The 20617-nt window shown below is 52.4% G+C and overlaps 1 protein-coding gene and 1 pseudogene across 2 annotated transcripts in view; both read left to right on the top strand.

The window, feature by feature from the left end:
- NTNG2 (netrin G2) overlaps positions 1 to 1198 on the top strand; it is an 81774-nt gene extending 80576 nt beyond the window's left edge. For both annotated transcript variants that reach the window (XM_075560587.1, XM_075560586.1), the window contains one exon: positions 353 to 1198. In XM_075560587.1, coding sequence (XP_075416702.1) covers positions 353 to 588 — 236 coding nt within the window. In that variant the 3' untranslated portion in view covers positions 589 to 1198. The remainder of the gene's footprint in view (positions 1 to 352) is intronic.
- A 6738-nt stretch (positions 1199 to 7936) lies between these two features.
- On the top strand, positions 7937 to 16774 carry LOC142458561 (NADH-cytochrome b5 reductase 3 pseudogene; annotated as a pseudogene).
- The last annotated feature ends 3843 nt before the right edge of the window (positions 16775 to 20617 follow it).

Raw genomic sequence — 20617 nt, 5'->3', positions numbered from 1 at the left:
ACCCCCCCCCCCGCCCCACGACACTGCTCCCCCCCCCTACAATCAGCCGGGAGCAGTGCCGACACGGGACGGTTTGCAGCCCACAGGGAGGCTGCGGAGGACGTGATGGCCCCAGGGCGACCCGGGGGACGCGTGGGCGTCGGCGGGGGCTGGGGGGTGGAAGGGCGCTCAGGGACTGGAGGGCAGGTGCTCCCAGGCGGGCCAGATGAGCCCGGGGACAAGGTCACCTGTCGCAGTCGCTACCTTCCGGGAAGGGGCGTGTCCTCCTTCCTGGGCCCGGTGCCCCCGACGCCCCCAGGCCGTGCCTCCCCGCGGGCGGGAGCCCGGCCTCACCCGCCTCTCCACCCCGCAGCCAACGTGTGCGACGACGACCAGCTGCTGTGCCGGAACGGCGGCACCTGCCTGCAGAACCAGCGCTGCGCCTGCCCGCGCGGCTACACGGGCACGCTGTGCGAGCAGCCCCGCTGCGGCCCCGCCGCCGACGACGGCGGCCTGGACTGCGGCCGCGCGCCCGGGGCCGCCCCGCGCCCCGCCACGCTGCTCGGCTGCCTGCTGCTGCTGGGCCTGGCCGCCCGCCTGGGCTGCTGAGCCCGCCGGGGACCCCGGGCCTCGGGGGCCGGGCGGCGACGAGGGTGCGGCCCGAGCTGCTCCCAGGTGCTACTCAGCAGAGCCCCCCGCCCGCGCCCTCGCAGCGGCCTCCTGATTTGGGTTGTAAGGTTTCTTTTCTATGACCGGCCCCTGCCTTGTCCCTTTCTCCTTCCTGGCCTTGAGACAGGTGGGGGAAAGCGCTGCCCACCGAGCACCCCCAGGGCCTGCGTCCCAACACACACACACACACACACACACACACACACACACACACACACACTCGACTGTTGTGGACACCCCCAGCGCCTGTCCCTGGCTTCCCCTCGCCAGCGGACCCGGACCTCCAGATGCCTACCAATCTAGTCGCTGACTTGATTCTCATTTCTAGTCCTCGTTTTCGTTGGCAACCCACTGGACCCAGGGACCCCGGAAAGTGCGGACACCCAGGAGCACAGGGTCTGGGGAGGAGGGGAGGAAAGCGGGCCGGGAGGGCGGGAAATTTTTGTTTTGTAGAGAACTATTTTTGTTTGTATGAAATGTCCCCTATACGGAGGGACCCATGGGTGGGGACGCCGGTCACCACGGGGCAGTGATGGTGTATAACCGGAGAGTAAAGGCTCTATTCATTGCTGTCGCCAGCCTGTTTTCCTCTCAGCGTTCATGGGCACTGGGAAATGTGGGCCTTAGAGAGGGACCCACAAAATAGTCAGAAGGGGTACCCCTTCCTTCAGGAGGTGTTCCTGTGTGTTGCCCCAGGGCTTGCCTAGCCAGCCCCTCTCCACCAGGCCAGGGCTGGCCCTGCTGGTGGCCCAAATGTTGGAAGCTTCGGGAAATGTTGAGGTTGCCTCCTCTTGTGATAAAATATGCGGAGTTCCTTGGCACTTCCCGGCGACCGGCCTTGCTAGACATTCATGTCCAGGAGGAAAATGAATTCAAGAACATTCGAAGAGAGGTCATCGCTGCTGCTCTGTCTTAGTGGCTACCTACGATGGATGTGTCATCTCAGCCCTGCTGGCCCCTGAGTCTCAAGTCTAATATCAGGCTACTACGTGAATTGTCTCAAGTTCAATAGCAGGCTACACAATATTAGCCTCCAAGTCCACTGGCAGGCTATCTACAGCATCAACCTCAAATGCAATAATAGCAGGCTATACAGTGTCAGCTTCAAGCCCAACAATCAGGCCTCAAGTTTAAGATCAAATTCTCCCTTTGCATTTCCGCTGCTGCTCTCTCCTCTGCTGGCCCAAGAACCCCAAGGTAGGTGCAGGTCAGAAGAGGTGAACCATCAGACCACTCTGCCCTGACCCCTTGCCCTTCTGAAGATCAGGACAGGGAAGGGAGCTGCGAGTGGAAGGTCCTGTGACTCAGGTTCACCCACCGAGGCACTTTGTTAGGTGTCCATCCCAGGGTGCCTCTCTCCAGCCCCACATAGTGTTTCCAGACCGTGGGACACACCTCCCCCCTGCTGGACTTTGAGAAGTTGGGGTTCTCACCTGTTCACTTCTGAGCCTGTTCTACCATGCCTGAGTCCCCTGTTCACCCCATACCTCCTGCTCCTGCTGCATCACCTTGCGTTGGTGTCTGCCAGCCGCAGACACTCTGTCAGCTGGGAAGTTTAGACCTCGGTCACTGTCGCAAGTGCCCAGAGTCAAATTAAAATAATTTTATAAAACTTGGCGCACACACACACACCCCTGTGTGAGTCCGGGTGGACTGGAGAAACAAATTAATAGACACACATCTGTATAAGGAAGAGGTTTATATACAAAAGCAACTGAACATTGAGAAAACATCCCAACCCAGTCCAGTCCAAGGCCATAAGTCGGATATTAGCATATATGTCTGATACCAATCTATAAAATCTCTCCAGACTCACGAAACACATGCAATGAAGCCAAATGCAGGACGATCACAAGCCAGTGGGTAGAAAGTCTTTGGGTCCAGTGGTGTTGTAAGATGTGCTGGCAGGGGTCTCTCTGTGGCTTCTCTGGCTTCCGAGGTCTGGTTGTGTCCATGTGGCTTGTCTTCTGCAATGTCTCCCAGGGAGTAGCGGAGCAAGGTGTCTTCCACCTCCAAGAAGGAAGTACCAGATTTCCCAGAATTCTCAGGAGAAGGCCACGCCCACACAGAGTCTCATTGGTGATCTCCAGATTGACAGCCTAGACTCCACCCTGACACTCTTTTTTTTCTCTTCCTTTTTAAAAAAATCATTTTATTGGGGACTCATACAACTCTTATTACAATCCATACAGACATCAATTGTGTAAACCACATTTGTACATTCGTTGTCCTCATCATTCTCAAAACATTTGCTCTCCACTTAAGCCCTTGGCATCAGCTCCTCATTTTCCCCCTCCCTCCCTGCTCCCCCTTCCCTCATGAACCCTTGATAATTTGTAAATTATTATTTTGTCATATCTTACACTGTTAGACGTCTCCTTTCACCCACTTTTCTGTTGCCCATCTCCCAGGGAGGAGGTTATATGTAGATCCCACCCCTACACTCTTAATTCTTAAATTGACACCACATTTGGTGACTATCACCCCCCCACCCCCACCCTCGCCAAAAAAAAACAACGCCTGACCTTGGAGATGAGAGACTACAACACAGAGAAGGGAGCAAGAGCTACAACTGGGTATTGAATCTAGCATTAAAAAACAACCAAACTTCACGGCCATGGAGTCCCTTCTGACTCACAGTGACACCATTGGATAGAGTGAATTTCTTTCTCTGTTACCAGCCCACATCCTAACCCACTATGCCTCCAGGCCTCCGAAACCTCAAAACCAGACACCCACTCCCACTGGCCTCCCCTCTCAGCTCCTCTCGCTAGGCCGCAGAGATCATCCCCAGCCCCTAAAGGACGTGCCTTCTGTTAGGTCTCCCCAGGGGCCCACCTCCATCCTCACCTTCTTCCTCTCTAGCAGATCACCACTTAGGCCCCAGGTGCCCCTCAGTGTAAAGCACGCCCTCAAGGGTTCTTGGGGGTGGCGTGGCAATGTGACACAGTTCTGGCCATTGAAATGCAAACGGAAGATGGGTAGGGCGTCCATAAAGTTCCTTTAAAGTATGTTTTCTCCCTGCACTCCACAAAGCCCCTGTTGGCCAAGGCTTGGCCTTGGCTTTTGTCTCTTGCCCTCCCCTTAGTTGGCAGTCATGAAGGGGTGGGCGTGCTGAGCTGAGCGGGAACTCCCTATCAACCTGAGTATGGGGCTTCAGAGCTGAGGCTTCAGACCTCACCGTCACCTCTCAAAACATAAACTTGCTGCCACTGATGCCATTCTGACTCACAGCGACTCTATAGTGCGGAGTAGAACTGCCCCTGTGGGTCTCTGAGACTGTGCTTCATGAGAGTAGAAAGCCTTGTCTTTCCCCCAGAGAACGACAGGTGGTTTCTAACTGCTGACCTTGCAGTTAGCGGAGTAACCCACTACCTCACCAGGGGTCTGGTTGTCACCTTAGTATTTCTCAGTGTATGGCAGAAGTGGGGGGCGGGGGCCGGAGGGGGAGTAAATCATGATGGAGTTCAAACACTGCATTTGGGTTTTCCTGTTACATGCAGACTTCTCAGTTCCTGTGGGTAATTCTACCTGGCGTCCAGGCCTTTTAAGTCTGACTAGAGAGAGACTAAAACCTTTCCTTCTTCATCTGAAGTCCCTGTTATAACACTTGGTCCTTCAGGCAGAGGAGGTCAGAACTTCCCCGTCCTATACTATCCCTTCCCAGAACTGGACCTTTAAGTGGCCAGAGAGGGGCAAGCGGATGGAAATCCACCTCTAGAGAAACACAGCCGCCTGCCCTCTAAGCATCAAGATCAGTGGTTCTCAACCTTCCTAATGCTGCGACCCTTTAATACAGTTCTTCATGTTGTGGTGACCCCCCCCCAACCATAAAATTACTTTCGTTGCTACTTCATAACTATAATTTTGCTACTGTGATGAATCGGGCCACCCCTGTGAAAGGGTTGTTCGACCCCAAAGGGGTCGCAACACAGGTTGAGAACCGCTGATCAAGATGCTTCAAGGTCGGGGTCCTAATCGGGAATGCAATGGGCAGTGGGTAGTTTCAGCCCAGCCAAGTAACTTCCTGCTAAAGGTTACAGTCCAGGAGAGCCCACGGGAAGCTCCGTGCTGTCACCGGGCTGCTGTGAGCCAGTCAATGGGATGGCAGACGCAACGACAAACCACCAAATCAAGAACGCAAAATACATGTTTAACAAGAAAAAATAAAGGAATCCAGTATTGATTAGTCATCTCCTCCTCCTCCTCCTCCTCCTCCTCCTCCTCCTCCTCCTCCTCCTCCTCCTCCTCCTCCTCTCTCCTTTCTTCTCTCTCTCTCACACACACACACACACACACACACGCGCGCATGCATGACCACATGTTTCCTGTGTTTGCTTTGGCTCATAGAAGGGAAAAGCTTCATTTCTCCATCCTCCCCGTCCCTTGGGTGCATGTCTGGAAGGTGCCAGGCTCCTGAGGACTCTGGGAGGAGAGGGCCTTGGTGGGCGCTCTCGCCATCCTCCCTGACCCCGCTTAGCCAGTTGTGCTGTGTCAGCATCCAGGGTCTCGGCTCTGTGGAGTGGGACTGGCGGTGGTGTGCACTGTACATCAGAGTGACAGCCCCAGGCCCTGGGGACTTGGCTTAGGCCCTGACCTTGGCCAGAGGCAGCTTGGAAAACCCGGACTTCTTCCAGGCAGCAGGGAGAAGGAGAAAACAAGGTTGGTGGAGCCCAGCTTTCTGCTCCCTTGTTCTGAGAGCTGACCTTTGACACCTGATTCTGAGAGGTCAGGGGGAGGAGGCTTGTGAAGGTTGCCATGTTAATGCACCTCACGCGACCACGCCTTTTAGCCCTTACCACCCCCCTAGGGCAAGGGCTCTTTTAACCCCAGGGCTGCTGGGGTCCTTCTTTGCTGGGAGGGGTGTTGTGAAGCGGCTTGGCAGCAACACCTCCCCCAAGTGGTGAGAACACGAGGTGCTTCCAGACTTTTCACAAATGGAAAGACAGGCCTCCCCACTCACGGCCCAGGCCCTCTGGAAACCGTGGGTCAGGCAGGGAAATAGAGGCTTCTGGGCAAAGAGCAGTGTCTTGCCTGAGGTCACAATTGCTCAGAAGCAGACAGGAGCCAGGAGTCGAAGCAAGGGGGGCCTGACTCCAAACTCAGCTGTCTAACCACCAGACCAGGTCTGCCCACCGGCCCCAGTCTCTGCCTCCCCCTCACTCTGGCAGTGGGGCTGTAGACAGGCCGAGAAGGGTACCCTGGGGAGCCTGGCTTCATCCAAATGGCGCTGGCTGTCAGCGACAGGGCCTCAGCCAGAGGCCCGCTAGCTCCTGCCCCCACTCCACCCCACCCCGGCCCCTCTAAATAAGCAGGGCTCCTTCACTGGCATTTCTTGCCCCCAGCTGCCATGCCTCACAGCCAGGAGGCATTTATGGGTACCTGGGGAACAGCCTCTCGCAAGCCTGAGCAGGCAGGGCTGCGGGGGAGGGGGTGTGCCCTGACGCCTGTCCCCTGCCCAAGCTAGTCTCGTCTCCCCCAGGGACCTCCCAGCACCTCCTAGAACCCCTCAGACCAGAAGAGTTAAAGGAAAATGGCCCAGGGCAGAAAAGTCTACTGTATTTATTTCCCCCTTTTAAAACACAAATCACACGTGGGAGCTCAGAAAACAGAAAAGCAGAATCATCATCATTTTTTAAATGAAAATCATTCACAACCCTCCATCCAGAGCTAATGACTATTAATATATTTCCTGAAATAGATCTATTTCTACCATGTTTCCATAAAAGAAATTTACACACAGCAGTCCCACCCCTTACCAGCCCCGCCCGCCAGCACTTCCACCTTTGTGCTAAGCACTGTGCGGGTCCCAGTTCATAGCCGCTGCTGCTAACAGAAAGGTTGGTGGTTGTGTCCCCCCAGAGGTGCCTCAGAAGAAAGGCCTGGTGATCTACGTCTGGAGAAACCAGCCCTTGAAAAGCCCAGGGAGGACAGGCCCTCTGACACACATGGGCTTGCACGAGTTGGGAGCTGCGGTTTTGCTTTTGCTTTGTTAAGCCTGCCCTTGTTTCACAGGATGTGTGGAATGAGCCGGAGAGCTGGGCTTTATTCCTGTATGCGTTTTAGGGCGGAGAGCACTGGGGTCCCACACAGCCTGGTGGCAAGTGAGCTGGTGGAAGCAGGAAAAGAAAGCACTAGAAAAAGGCTCTTGGGACACACAGATATGTCAGGAGAATGATAAGCCAGAAAACAACAGACACCCAGCACCCGGCCCAGCCACCGCCCCAGCACCCAGCCCCAGAGAGCTATGATGGGCATCCCTTATCCCCGCCAGGCCCACCTCCTACTGACGTCCCATCAGGTCCTCAGGCAATCAGAGGAAGGTGGGAGAGACGCAGGCAGCCCAGAGAATGTCCTGTGCACCACAGAGAGGGTAGGTAAGTGACCCAGAACCACACAGCCAGGAAGAGGCAGAATCAGGATTCAAACTAAGTGTCTGCGGTGCAGAAACCCGAGTGTATAGCCATGGATGCAGGCAACCTTACAGCTTTGCCCTTTTTTAACAACAACAACAAAGTCCTCCCCTTGCATACACACTCTTCTTCAGTCAGCTTTATTAAATTAACACGAGCTCCTGCGGATCAAAGGAGGTCTTTTAAAATAAAATTTTTGTAAGGGACTGGAGAATCTGTCCTGCATTCCCTTCCACCCTGGGCTTCCTGCCCTCTCCCTCACCCAGAGCTGGGACTGCGACTCCTCCTGCAGGGCATCGCCCTCGTGTCACTGCCCCTGTGGTCCTGTGACTGCGCAGGGTCTGGCCAGGCCCCCTTCCCCACCCACCACCACTCCCACAGCCCCGGGGCTGTAGCCCCAGTGCTACAGAAGACCTTGCCGAGGCAAGGAGCCTGCAGGAGGTCCAGGTGGGTGCTCCTGTGTAGCAGCATTCGTTCCAGATGGCACCCGGCCAGAGGACGCCTCTCGGGACAAGCCTGGCGCAGCTGGAGTGGGGCCTGGCGAGCTAGGAGCTCCAAGGGCTGGTAGCTTGCAGCTGGCAACAAAGGTGCCTGGGGCCTGTCTCACACTGGGCCCAGCACCCACACTTCTTCCCCACTCGGGCAGGGAGGCTCCTAAGGGTGGACAGTTAAGGGTGCAGCCTCTGGAATTGGACCATCTGGGCTCAAAGCTGTTCCCACCACCCGCAGCCCCCACCATTATCTACTAGCTATATGCCACTGGGAGAGTTACCCAGGCTCTCTGCCTCAGTTTCCTCATCTGTGAAATGGGGGTGTGAAACAGGACCTCCCTCTTAGGGCTGTGGTGAAGAGTAAGGGAGTTCATAGATGTCACCATGACGGGCACAAAGTGATTGATCACTAAGTGCCAGTTTTAATACCACTCCAATGCCACTCCCTCCCCCGAAGCCCCTGCTAATGGGGCGCAAAACACTCTCGTCCCTCCTTCCCTCACTTCACATACACAAGAGCTGCAGAAAGGCCGTGGGAAACAGAAAGGAACGATCATGGAAGTCTCCTGAGAAAGGTCGCCAGAGCCTGCTCCGAGATGTGAGGCCCTGCACAGCCAGGCCGGCACAATGAGCCAGGCCGCACGGTGTAGGACAGAGTTGGGGGGCCAGCCCCCCGCCGCTACTCACGGGTTCAGTAAGCACAATGGTACGGTTGAGATGTATATATATTATATTAAAGTCATCGAGAACATGGGAGATACAATAATGCAGTCAGACACATTACATGGTAACAATGGTCACCTCAGCCCGGCTTGGTGGTCCACGTGGAGAGAGGGAAGGAGGGCAAGGGAACAAGGGAGTGAGGATGGGAGGGGAGAGGGGAAAGAGGCGAGAGGGAGCAAAAGGAGGAGGGAGATCTCTCTTGCTAACCCAGGCCTATAGACCTTTTGGGGGTGTGCAAGCCCACTACTTACAGGAAGGGGTTGCAGGTGGTCTAGGGACATGCACGCAACAGGAAGAGGGATTGGGGTACACATGTGACAAGATGGGCGGATCCTAGATTTAGGATGGCAGCTTAACTTTGACCTGTTTTCCATAGGTGACCAGATTTTAACATTGGTAAAGCGGGTCACCAGCAAGACACCATTGATAAAACTCATATCCTGGTGAAATAGCCACGTGGCAGCCGAAAACCGCATACCCTAGCTTGTTGTGCACTCTTTCCAAAAATCAGGACTTTTTAAAAATGCCACGGGACATGGGAAAAAATTGTTAAAAAGCTGGACGTCTGGTAGGGTGTAAACCCCACCTACAGGAACCAAATTCCCCATCATGCCCACCTGTCAGGGGAAGCCAGCCCCTAACACATCATTACAGGTGCGGTAGGCGCAATTGAGCAGCGATAATAAGTAAAGATCATAGTAAAGTTATAGAGAGCATGAGAGATAGAGAAGAAGTATTGAATTAAATGGAGTCAGGCACGATTCATGGTACCATGCTCACCTCAGCCCTGCTTGGTGGTCCACGTGGAGGGAGAGAATCTTTAATGCTAACCAAGGCTTCTATATTTTCTGGGGACATGCAAGCCGCCTAATTACAGGTGAAGTCATGCGTCACAGGAAGGGGCTGTGCTATGGGTAATACAGTAATGAGAGGGGGTGGTCTAGGGAGATACATGCAATAGGAAGAGGAGGGATTGGGGGTAGACATGTGACAAGATGGGCAGATCCTAGGTTTAGGATGGCGGCTTAACTTTGACCTATTCTCTGGATCTCCATAGGAACCATTATCAGTAGGGTGTAAATCCCACCTACAGGAACCAAATAGATGACTGCTGGCGTCTACTGTCCTTAACCGCAGGGAGGAGCCCACTGCAGTCTGGCCACTGATCACCCTCAGGGAGGATGCCTGTGAGCATCTGACCTTCCCCCACACACACACAAGTCCCCCTTTTGTTTTATATATAAAATTCAAAAGCCACATGGGCGACATGGTTATTTTCTGTACATTAAAGTTTGTCAAGGCAAAATTTTATGATCCAATTAATATAACCAACAATTCAGGCTTTATAGAAACATTTGGAATCCAGGCGCTGGGGATAAAGAGCCCTCTGCCCATCTATTATTGGAGAAAGGTATGAGAGATTGGATACCGCGGCGGGAAGAAATCGAGCTAAACAGGAATGTCTGCTTCTATAGTTAAAGCTGCTGGACATACAACAACCAGCTATGTGATTGTAAGAGACCTCAGATCAGCACCATGTAGGTGTTTGGGTCGGGTCTGAACTAGGCAGCCCCCGTTTGGACTAAGCTGAAGCAGGTCGGGGCCCTGCACATGCTTCCCTGCACATCGTAAAGGCCAGCAGCAGCTGGAGCCACTAGGAGTCGACCAGCAGACCAGCAATTCTCCCAGTTTCCAGCCCCATATGCTAATTGCCCTATATTCCTCACCACCCCTTTCAAACCCTCGACCCCAGCTGCTGAGCAGACTTCCCTGACCTGTTGGCCTAGGCTTAGGTCATGGAACTGTTAGGTCTCTCTGGAGCTAGGGTTATAGTCCTGGGCTCTGCGCGAAAAAGAATTCACACCGAAGCCTCGTTTGTGATCCAAGTTAGTTTGATGAGAATTAGAAGTTTCAGGTTTACACGGCACCCATGGGACTCCCGACCATGCAGCCAGGCGGAAGCTGCTCAGCGTCACACAGAAAAGTGTGTCTGGACGCTGGGCTCCTGCCTTTTCAAGGAATCCACGGGGAGGCGTGGTGGATGACCCCATTGGCTGAATTGAATTCACCTGGCCTAGGTGGGCCAATCCAGGTTTAGCGCCCACCCATGCCAACCGGCAGGAAACCTGAGCCTCTGAGCATGTGCAGTGCGACTCCTTTGTTTCCGTAGCTTGGCTCCCTGGGCATGCGCTAATGGACATTCCCCAGCTCTCCGCTAGCCTACCCAACAGAACCTCGTCCGGGAGCTCCCCCCACCTAATAAAGCTATTTCTGTTTCTGCTCTCCCTTGTCCTGTCATGTCCAGCTTCCTTCCTGTTCCTCAGTTTCGCCTTCACCATAGGAGGGTAAAGTGAGGAACAATGTCACAAGAATGTGATTAGGACTTACCTATTACTCACAAGGGTGGAGGGCCCCCCACCACTAGAAACCTAACCTTCCAGGCTCCTTCGCGAGAGAATGAAGGATTCTTCCTTAAACACTCTTCCCGTTCTCTGCTCCTCACGGTATTTGCCTTACACATGAACTTCAAAAGTGCCACAGAGGCCCTATGATTCTCCTTCACACGCCTTAGGTTTCTATAGAAGCAACACGTGATCGCCAGGACAAAGACTGTGATAATGAGCAGCAGTGTTAGGCTGGACCCAGGCTATGAGAAATACTTTGAACCCAAGCACGAGGGTACAATCCTTCCATGCCATTTACCAATTGCTTAATTATATCAGAGCCAGGAGATGCCTCAAGCCTGTCTTTGAATGTATAGAAAATATCCTTTTTAAGCTGATCAGCATCTAATGAAATGTTTTCCTTAAACCCTTGCAAATGTTTCCTAATCAAATCTCAATCATGCAATGTTGCATTATATAGGTAAGGAGTTACACAGAAATCTGTTACATTCCAATCACATTATAGCATTAATTAACAAGTCCAAAATCTTGATCTTTTAGCAAAACAAGTCTGTTTCAGCAAAAACAATCACTACTGTATAAAATGTTCAGTTATGATAAAGTCCCAGAGTTTCTCTTAGACAGCGTCAGCAATGGAAGAAATATCTCAGCAGTCAACAATCATTCTCAGAAATCTGCTGGGTCTTCTTGATATTTTGAATAACTTAAGTAGCAGGACAGGGGTCAGGTCACACATCAGCTTCCCTGCTTTCTTCTGGGTCTTGCTGGCTGAAGAGGAATCAGTCTATCTCTTTTGCCTGTGAAAATATAAACAAATAGCCCCTCTCTTCGGGGTGTCATTAACCCGAAAAAGGAATTATGATTAAGATTGGGTGGCTTCTCCATCTCTTCCTTGTCCATCTTTCTCCAAACGTGGTTGTGTCCTTCTAAGGGGAGTCCATCAGCTTTATTCTGCAAAAACATAAATGCATAGCCCTTTCTCCAGGTGACAAATGGATCCAGATCCCAAATGCAATTCCCATCTTCCCGGGACTCCTTAGGATCAGCTTCTCTGTAGAAGTGAAGATGTGTTTATCTGCCCTAATTTTGTTACATGCTTTTAGTAAGGAGGAAATTTTTTTTGGTTAAAATGACCAAATTAAATTCGTCATACATGAGATTCCTCTCCCCCCCCCCCCTCTTTTAACCCTGCGGCCTTGAAAGCATTGCTGGCAATTTCAGTTACCTGCCAGGCTTTGACCCTTCATTGTTATGTAAACACTGGCTGACACCTCTCAGAGGATTAAGAGAGCTGACTAATTGGGACAACTTCTTACCATACTTTGAAAGACTGAAAAAGTTCTTAATAAATTTGTTCCACTGTTCTTGAAGTAACTTACCAAACATACTTTTTTTTTTCTCTAAGTTTACCAATAAAGTTATGTTAGGTTTCTCTCTCCGGGCTAGATTTCAGCCTCGGTTCTTGGCTCCGTGCGAGAAAGATTTCACGCCGAAGCCGGGCTCGTGATCCAAGTGAATTTAATGAGAGTTAAAAGAAGCATCAGGTTTTACGCGGCACCCATAGGATTCCTTTGACCACGCGGCCTGGCAGAGCCCGCTCCGGGACACGCAAGGATCTCTCTCCTCCCTTGAAGACGACCAGACAAAAAGCCCCTCTCCCTCTGGGTCCCTGTCTTTTCAAGGGTTCCCGGGGAGGCGTGGTGAACGACCCCAGGTCAATCCAATTGGCTGAATTGCAATCACCCGGCCCAGGTGGGCTGCTCCAGGTGTAACGCCCATCCGAGGCCACGGGAGGGAAAATCCAGCTTTGTCCTCTGCTGGCTCTCCTGGGCATGCGTAAATGGACTTCCCAATTCCCTAGGCTAAGCTGCCCAACAGTTAACAGGTTCATTTAAGTAGTATTGCCTTTCAGGCTTCTCACGCTGGATGATTTTACCTTCCTGCAATATTCTGTCTTGTTTAACTTCTCTCAGTCCTTCTATGCTAGATTTAGAGGAAGTTACTGGGAGGGTCTTAGGCCCTCCTGATTGCTCTAAAGAAATGACTCCATATCCAAAGTTTAAAAACCTTTTCGCTTCGATTTCTAGTTCCATGTGGGGGCGCTGTTGTTTCCCACAACAGCATTCCGGAAGACCCCTTGATTTAAAGGGTGGTCAGATGTCTCAAGTACTCTTTCCTGATAGGTATAAATTTTTACTCTAGAAATGCAAGGAAGGAAAAATTGGCTTAAGCGATCCTCCTTTTTTTATAAACCATGGTATATCAGAAGTCATCACTGCCTTAATTTCTTCTTAATAATCCTGACCAATAACTCCAGCAACACCTTGAGGATTTACGTTGGATTTTCCTAATAAACATCCTATAGTTCCTTTCGGTAGCGGACCCCAATTACCGCTCTTAATAATTTCTGAATTAGTCACAGCTTTTGGCTTTTCCTTATGACTCTTATCAACTCCAATATCAATCTTCATTCCCTGAGTACTTAGGTTAAATCTTCCTGATAGAAACTGTATGACTCTTTCAATAAGAGGTTCCTGCTTTTTCCAAATCAAACTGCCCTGAGGGCGTCTGAGCCTTCTCTTGGTCAGTCAAGCCGACTGCAGGAGAACAGAGGCTGGGCCTTTGCCTGTTTGGCCAGGTCTGGTCTCCCGCTGTGAGACCGACCGGGAGATACCTGCGATTTCTCCCCAAGATCTTCTTTGCTCCCCCAGGCAGACACCTTGCCTCCCATGCTCTGCTGGGCGGGGTCTGTGTCAAGCTCCTTCCACTATTTTCCCGCCTGGAAGCCTTTGCCAATGGCAACCCTTTACTGTTGAATTTTGAACAACATTGGCTCACCCAATGAGTTCCCTTCCTGCAGTGGGGGGAGAGTTCAGGTTCTTTTAAACTGGAATTAGGTGGCCCTGGCCCATGCTCTAGCGCAGGCCGCAGTTGCTTTTCACGGCCAGGCTGATCGGCCTGTGCTGTCTGTAATCTCTTTGAAGATGACCTGTGTTCCTAAGGCTAAAGCATTTTCTTTTAGGTCTGGCGTAATTTGCCAGGGCAGCTGCCATGAGGTTGGCCTTGTAGTCATCTGTCTCTACATTCCTGCATATTCTAAACTAATCTAACAGCGTGCCCAGTTCCCTGTAGGGAACACTGGGAATCCCTTTTGGGTGCTGCTCAGCGGGCTCCCAGTCTGTAACTCTCCCGGGATAAGGCACTCTACATTCCAAATCTGCTTCCGGGGCTATGCTCTTCTCCACCCGTGAGAGCAAAGGTGCTTTCCCCCAGCCTCACTTGCTAGGTTAAATCTCTCTATTTGCATTTCTTTGGATCTAACCTCTTCTCCTCCAGCACTGGCTTGCTTGATAGCATTGTGATTCTCTGCGCTATACTCTGGCAGGGCAGATGCTTCTACTCTGCTGTTTCCTGATTCAAACTTCGCCTTCTCAGCTACACTTAAAATCTTCTCATCTGCCTGAAACTCATTCTGCCTGCTTCTCACCTGATTTAAGTCTGCGTAGCTTAGAGATTTCTCACTGCTTTGCTGGTCTTGATCTTTCCCTCTCTCACCCTGCAGCGGCTCCATCACTGCTTTAATCTGCACCCACAGGTCCCAGGTCTCCAGGGGTATGCTCTGTCCTTCCCTGTGAGCTTTTCTTAAGTTAATGGCTACCTTATCCCAGATCTCCATATCAAAGGCTCCTGACTCCGGAAAAGAAAGATTAAATTTCTTTACCACTTGAAGAAACTCTTTCATCCTCTTATTCTTTACCACTACATTTTGTTTCTTCAAGAGGTGGCAAAGAGTGATACCATACTCTGTATCCTTGCTCTTTGCCTGACCCATATCTCACCCGGACTAAAAAACTTCACACTTAAAAATTCTCCTGATTCACCCTCACTGTCCGATGAGGCCGTACAATTGTTACACAGCATATAACTCAAAAGAGTTCTTTTCCTACGGGACCCCACGTAATGGGCGCCAGACGTCAGGGGAAGCCAGCCCCTAACACATCATTACGGGTCCAGTAGGTGCAATTGTACAGCGATAATAAGTAAAGATCATAGTAAAGTTGTAGAGAGCATGAGAGATAGAAGAGAAATATTGAAATAAATGGAATCAGACACAATTCATGGTAGCGTGCTCACCTCAGCCCCGCTGGGTGGTCCACGTGGAGGGAGAGAGAGGCCTGGTAGCCCAGGCTTTTATCTTCTCTGGGGGCGTGCAAGCCCCCTAATTACAGGTGAGGACATACGTCACAGGAAGGAGTTGCACTATAGGTAATACAGTAATGAGAGGGAGTGGTCTAGGGAAATACACGCAATAGGAAGAGGAGGGATTGCGGGTAGACATGTGACAAGATGGGCAGATCCTAGATTTAGGATGGCAACTTAACTTTGACCTGGTCTCTGGATCTCCATAGGAACCAATATCAGTAGGGTTGGTTCCACCTACAGGAACCAAATCCATGACTGAAGGCGTCCGTTGTCCTTAACAGCAGGGATGGGGTCCACTGCAGTCTGGCCATTGATCGCCCTCAGGGAGGATGCCTGTGAGCATCTGACCTCCCCCACCCCCACCCCCCACCAGCACAATTGCTCCCAATCTGTGTAGGGGCTGCCACACTTTTGCACCAACAAAAAGGACCAGGAGGACACCAAAGGTTCCTATCACCTCACCCCATCCTTCTGGGCCGCCCAGGGGATGGTGACTCTAAGACCCAGCTGCCTGCCCCCCTTCCTCTCCTGCTCACAGAGGATCTAGGGAGTGGGGGAGGGCAGAGGAGGGCCGAGGAGACTCTCAGGGTTCTGGGAACATTCTGGAACCAAGGGGCCTGGGGCAGGGGACAAAGAGAAGGCTGAAAGCAGGGCTGGAGCCCAACATGGGGATTTTGTGACCTCAGTTAAGGACAATGATTTCACTAGATCAGGAGCATGAGGAGGCCTGGGAGTGGGGGGTGGGCTTGTCTGTCTCCAGCCTGTCCCAGACGGTAGATTGTGTTGCTTAGGTCTCTGGGTAGCTCAAGTGGTTTGCAGTCAGCTGCTAAACTAAAGGTCGGTGGGTTGAATCCACCCCCTCAGAAGACAGGCCTGGCAATTTCTGCCCTAAAGATTCCTGCTGGGAACAGTGTGGGGCCGCACAACCCCCATGGGGGCCCAACTGAACATGTCTTGGGGGGGGGCTGGTCCCACAACCTGACAGGTCCCCAGGAGCAGCTGTGCAGACAGTGGAGTCAGGATCAGCAGAAAAGAGAGCAAATGTATTTCTCAATGGGTCTATACAGTTTGGGGGGCATGCAAGCTCCGTCAATCACATGTGTAGCAAGTCATGTCTTAATCATAGATGTCCCTAAGCTCATTGGGGGTGGTGGGGCGTAACCCAAGTTGGAGGCAGAACATCAGAAGGGGGTGCACTGACCTTTGAGGGGGGAGGACAACAGAAGTTGTTTGTTCTTGGAGACAAGGAGCCTTGGGTCACATAGCCAGCATGTTTGCCCGGCTTTCACCCCGCACATTTTGGGCCTGCCCAAGGGCCAGCACATCTACCTCTCCACTCGGATCCATGGCTGTCCGGTTGTCGGGCCATGCCAGCAGTGATGATAAGGGCTATGTGGACCTGGCCATCAAGGGTGACTTCAAAGACACCCACCCCAAGTGTCCCTCCTGAGGGAAGACATCCCAGTCGCTGGAAAACATGAAGACACCATTGAGTTCCGGTGCCCCAATGGGCAGCTGGTCTACCAGGGCAAAGGGAAGTTTGCTATCTGCCCAGACAAGAAATCCAGCCGCATTATCAAGCCGGTGAAGTCCGTGGGCGTGATTGCAGGAGGGACAGGCACCACCCCTAGGCTGCAGGTGATTCGGCCCGACGACCACACCGTGGGCCACCTGCTCATTGCCATCCAGACAGAGACGGACACCTGTTGTGGCCCAGGCTGGAGATGCTGAGGAACGGACCATCCACTCACTTCCAGCTCTGGAACACGCTGGACCATGCCCAGGAGCCTGGGACTACAGCCAGGGTTTTGTGAACCAGAACATGATTCCAAACCAGAGGACCAGCATGGACCAAGTGGGCCACGCCAAGGAGCGCTGCTTCGCCTTCTGAGAGCACAGCAACCACCTGCCCTCTACCCAGCGATGCCCTGTGCCTGTTCTCACCCACCTCCTCACCCTCATCCCTTATCACCCCCACCCACATGCACACTGGGCCCTGGCCTAGGGAACCCCCCTGGGAGCAGGGCCCTGGTTTAAGTGGGTACCCACATAGCCCTTCCTCACCCATTCCCAAGCCCACAGACTCTACAGACCCAGGCTGCCAGCACCAGCTCCCCGACATCTGGCAAGGGACTAGGGAGAGTCTGGAGGAAAAGACAGTGGACAGGCAATCCAGGCCTGGCAATTGACAGTGGACAGGCAATCCACGCCACCCAAGGGCAGTTCACTCAGTATACCTGGTAGGCACGGGCTTAATTGACGTGGTGAAATCATTCATGACAGCTCCGTAAGTACGCACAAATAATCCCATGCTTACCTGGCCTATAAACCTGTGGTTACTGTGCTCACCAGTTAACCTGCCCCTGCTGCCACTGGGACCACCAGCCTCAGGGCCCGGGAGCCAGCAAGTAACACCCAGGACCGCATGGAAAGGCTGGCCTGCTAGGGCAGGGGGGTGGGCCCTGACCAGGGGTGGAGAGGGAAAGGTGTGCTGGCCTGGAGGTGCCCTGGGGGTTCCAAGCTGGATTGCCTCTCGCACTCGGGTCCAGGGTCAGGGGATCAGCCAGATGTGGAAGCCAGATGTTTATTTCATTCTCTGTCCCATGCCCCTGCCCCCACCCCTGCCTGAGCAGTGCTCGGTGTCCGAGAGATGTGCAAATGCTTGGTGGCCGTGGCGTTGTCCTCAGACAACATGCTAGCCTCCTGCACAGTGCCTCTCAGAGTCACCTAGGAGCAGGATAAACAGGAAGGAAAACTTGCTGCTCTTCAAGAAAAGATGACTTCCCAAGGAAGCCCTATGGAGTCGTTCTACTCTCTAACATTGGGGTTGCCATGGGAAGGGAGCGACTAAACCCAAACCAAACTCACTGCCGTCCAGCGGAGTCCGACTCTTAGAGACCCTATAGGACAGGGTCGAACTGCCCCTGTGGGTTTCTCAGACTCTTTAAGGCATACTCCCCTACTGCTAGTCCAATGTCATGCAGATCTGCTTAGCCAGTGGTGGGATGTTCGAGGCCTGTGGGTGGACAACTGAATGGTGAGTTCCTCTACTAACCCAAAGGTTGGTGGTTCGGAACCAGCCAGTGGTAAAAATCTACTTCTGAAAAAAAATTGCAGCCCACGGAGCGCAGTTAGAGTCTTAAGCACATAGGTTGCCATGAGCAGAATCAGCTGGAGAGCAACTGGTATGGTTTGGGACATGTATTCTCTCTCTCGAGCGTGTGCGCTCTCTCTCCCTCTCTCGCAACTTTCCATTGTGAACTGGGTGAAGGCGGTTTACAAGCAGATCTCCATGCAATGATCCATACATGTTTTGTTTCATGTCATTCATTATCATCCAGACAATGTAACTAACATCACTTAGTCTGCATCCGCCCTGCGTTTCCTGCTCCCATACCTCCTTTTCCCAACTCTTCTGAACTCTGTCTTTGGGCAAATGATGCTCTTTTGATCTCAAGTGGTTGGTTACTCTAAGGTGTGTGTATGCCTAACTAGCAGCATCGTTCCCCTCATGGAGCTGCTAGAGCTGTGGGGCTGAGATCCCATCCAGACCTGAAGACCCAGTAGTCTCTATCGCTTCTGTAAGCTTGGACTCTTGTATGATTTGAGTTTTAGTCCACATTTTTCTCCCACTTTACTCAGCCCTTCTAAGGCGATCCCTTTCCGAGCAGGTGTAGAGGTAGCTGGGCACCAGCTGGTTCTTCTAGTCCCAGGTAGTGTAGACTGATGGTCAGGTGATCTATTAGTCCACTGGGCTAATTGTCTCCATGTGTCTTCAGTTTTCACCAGTGCTCTCTGGGTAGAGAAAAGTGCAGCGCAGACAGCCACTCAGGAAGCTCGCATTCTCTTAGAAGCCCAAAGCCAGCGCTGGCGTCTGCTGCTGGCAACCAGGGGCATGGCCCTCTTTGTTGGCCCTCTCCCTTACTATTGCCACCAGGACTCTCTCCCTTGAGAAGTGGGAACAAACAGGGAATTGGGAACAGATGCCTGTGTCTGGAGAGGTACCAGGTCAAAACGCCAAGGCCCAATTATCCCCCAGTGTGTGTACCTGAGATGGAAACGCAATCCTGCTTATGGCAAAGCTCTGCTCTGTCCTTACACCCTCCTCTTGCGCTTGAAAAACAAACAAAAACCCAACGACTTGCAAGACCCGCTACTTGTAAACGAATCGCTTCCTCTCTGTGTGGAACCCCACAGGGCAACAGGTGTACTCCAGGCCGGACTGCAGGCGATGCTCTGTCGACCCGCGGGACAATGGCAGGAGCGGACACTCTTTTGCCAGTGGCTAGCTCCAAGGTCCCCCAGACTGTCCCAGCAGGAAGGCAGGCGCTCCAGGAGGTTCCCTAATCACCTGCTCCTCCCTCTGGCCTTTCTTTCCACCAACTCCCTCCTGGGCCGGCTGTGGGCAGATCCTGCTCTGGGGTCCCACGGAGCTAGATTCCAGGGACAGATAAGGCATAGGCTTCAAATGAGAATGAAGTTGGGGAGACAGATCCTGCGGGGGTCTTTCCCCCCCCCCCAAAAAAAAAGAAGAGGTGGTTACACCAAATCCCAGCGATGGGTGATGATACTCGCCAAGACTCCACCTCCAGGCACCTCCTTAGCAGCCACTGCCGTGAAGCTCCCGGATCTAGGCCCTCTCCACCTCCAACCAAGGGATATGAGATCCTGCTAGGGTAGAGGACATTGGCCAAGTCCAAAGGCTGGAGGGTAGGGTGGGATAGGCAATGCCTCTTTAAAAAACGAGACTGACTAATTGCGTGTATCCTTAAAGCGGCACTGCTAGGTAGCCAAGATAGGGACTAAAGGGGATTGTCTCCCCAAATCCCTGCCTAGGACCACAACAGGGGGGCTTCAAGGAGATCAGGCACGCAGGAGACACCTATGGGAAATTCCAAACTGAGCATGCGCAGACTAGGACCACCTACCCACGTGTGAAACCAAACTTAGCCACAACCTAAACACATGCCATCACAGAGGTGCGCCTAAACTCAGCCAATAAGGTCGGCAAATACCCTCAGCTACGCCTCCCCAGCCGGTGGGGAGAAAAGCCTGCCACAGGAAGGCTGAGTCTTTTCCCCTCTCTCTTGCTCAGAAGTCCTTCTGCTGTGTGAATTCTCTCAGCATTGCAAAGCAAGAACCCAGGCATCCCAATGCAGAAACCTAACAGCACCATGGGGTAGGCGTTGGACTGCTAACTGAAACGGTGGTGGTTCGAGCCTACCAGCATTTCCTCGAGAGAAAAATGAGGCTGTTGGCTCCCTTCAAGATTTACCTTTTCAGAAACACTATTGGGCCAGAATCCACTAGATGGCAGTGGGTATACACATATGCAAATGTATATGTGTACATACATAAAAACTGTGGACATATACAGAAAAAATAGTAAGGAAAAAGCTAGCTTGGTTTCCCCCTTTCAATAATATTGCAGACATTGCCATGCCAATAAAAGTGCCTCTAAGCTACCACTTACACAGAGTGTCAGTCTGCACCAGAGCCGGCCATTGTTGTCGACCAGTCCCCTATTTGGTTGTGCATTTGGTGGGGGTGGGGGGTTATCACTAGTGCTGTAGCATCTGTCTTTGAGCCCCTATTATCATCTGAGGGGACATCAGATGATATGTATGAGGATACATACGTACTAGTTGAGGTGTTTGGTGGTAACGTAAGGCTGCTTGCTCCATGACACAGGGAGTTACTGGCGATTTATAGAAATGGTGGTGCAGCAATGGGC

Source organism: Tenrec ecaudatus, chromosome 10, assembly GCF_050624435.1.
Source record: "Tenrec ecaudatus isolate mTenEca1 chromosome 10, mTenEca1.hap1, whole genome shotgun sequence".
Classification (NCBI taxonomy): domain Eukaryota; kingdom Metazoa; phylum Chordata; class Mammalia; order Afrosoricida; family Tenrecidae; genus Tenrec; species Tenrec ecaudatus.
The sequence above is the reverse complement of the archived record's forward strand: the minus strand, read 5'-3'. Positions and strand labels throughout refer to the sequence as shown.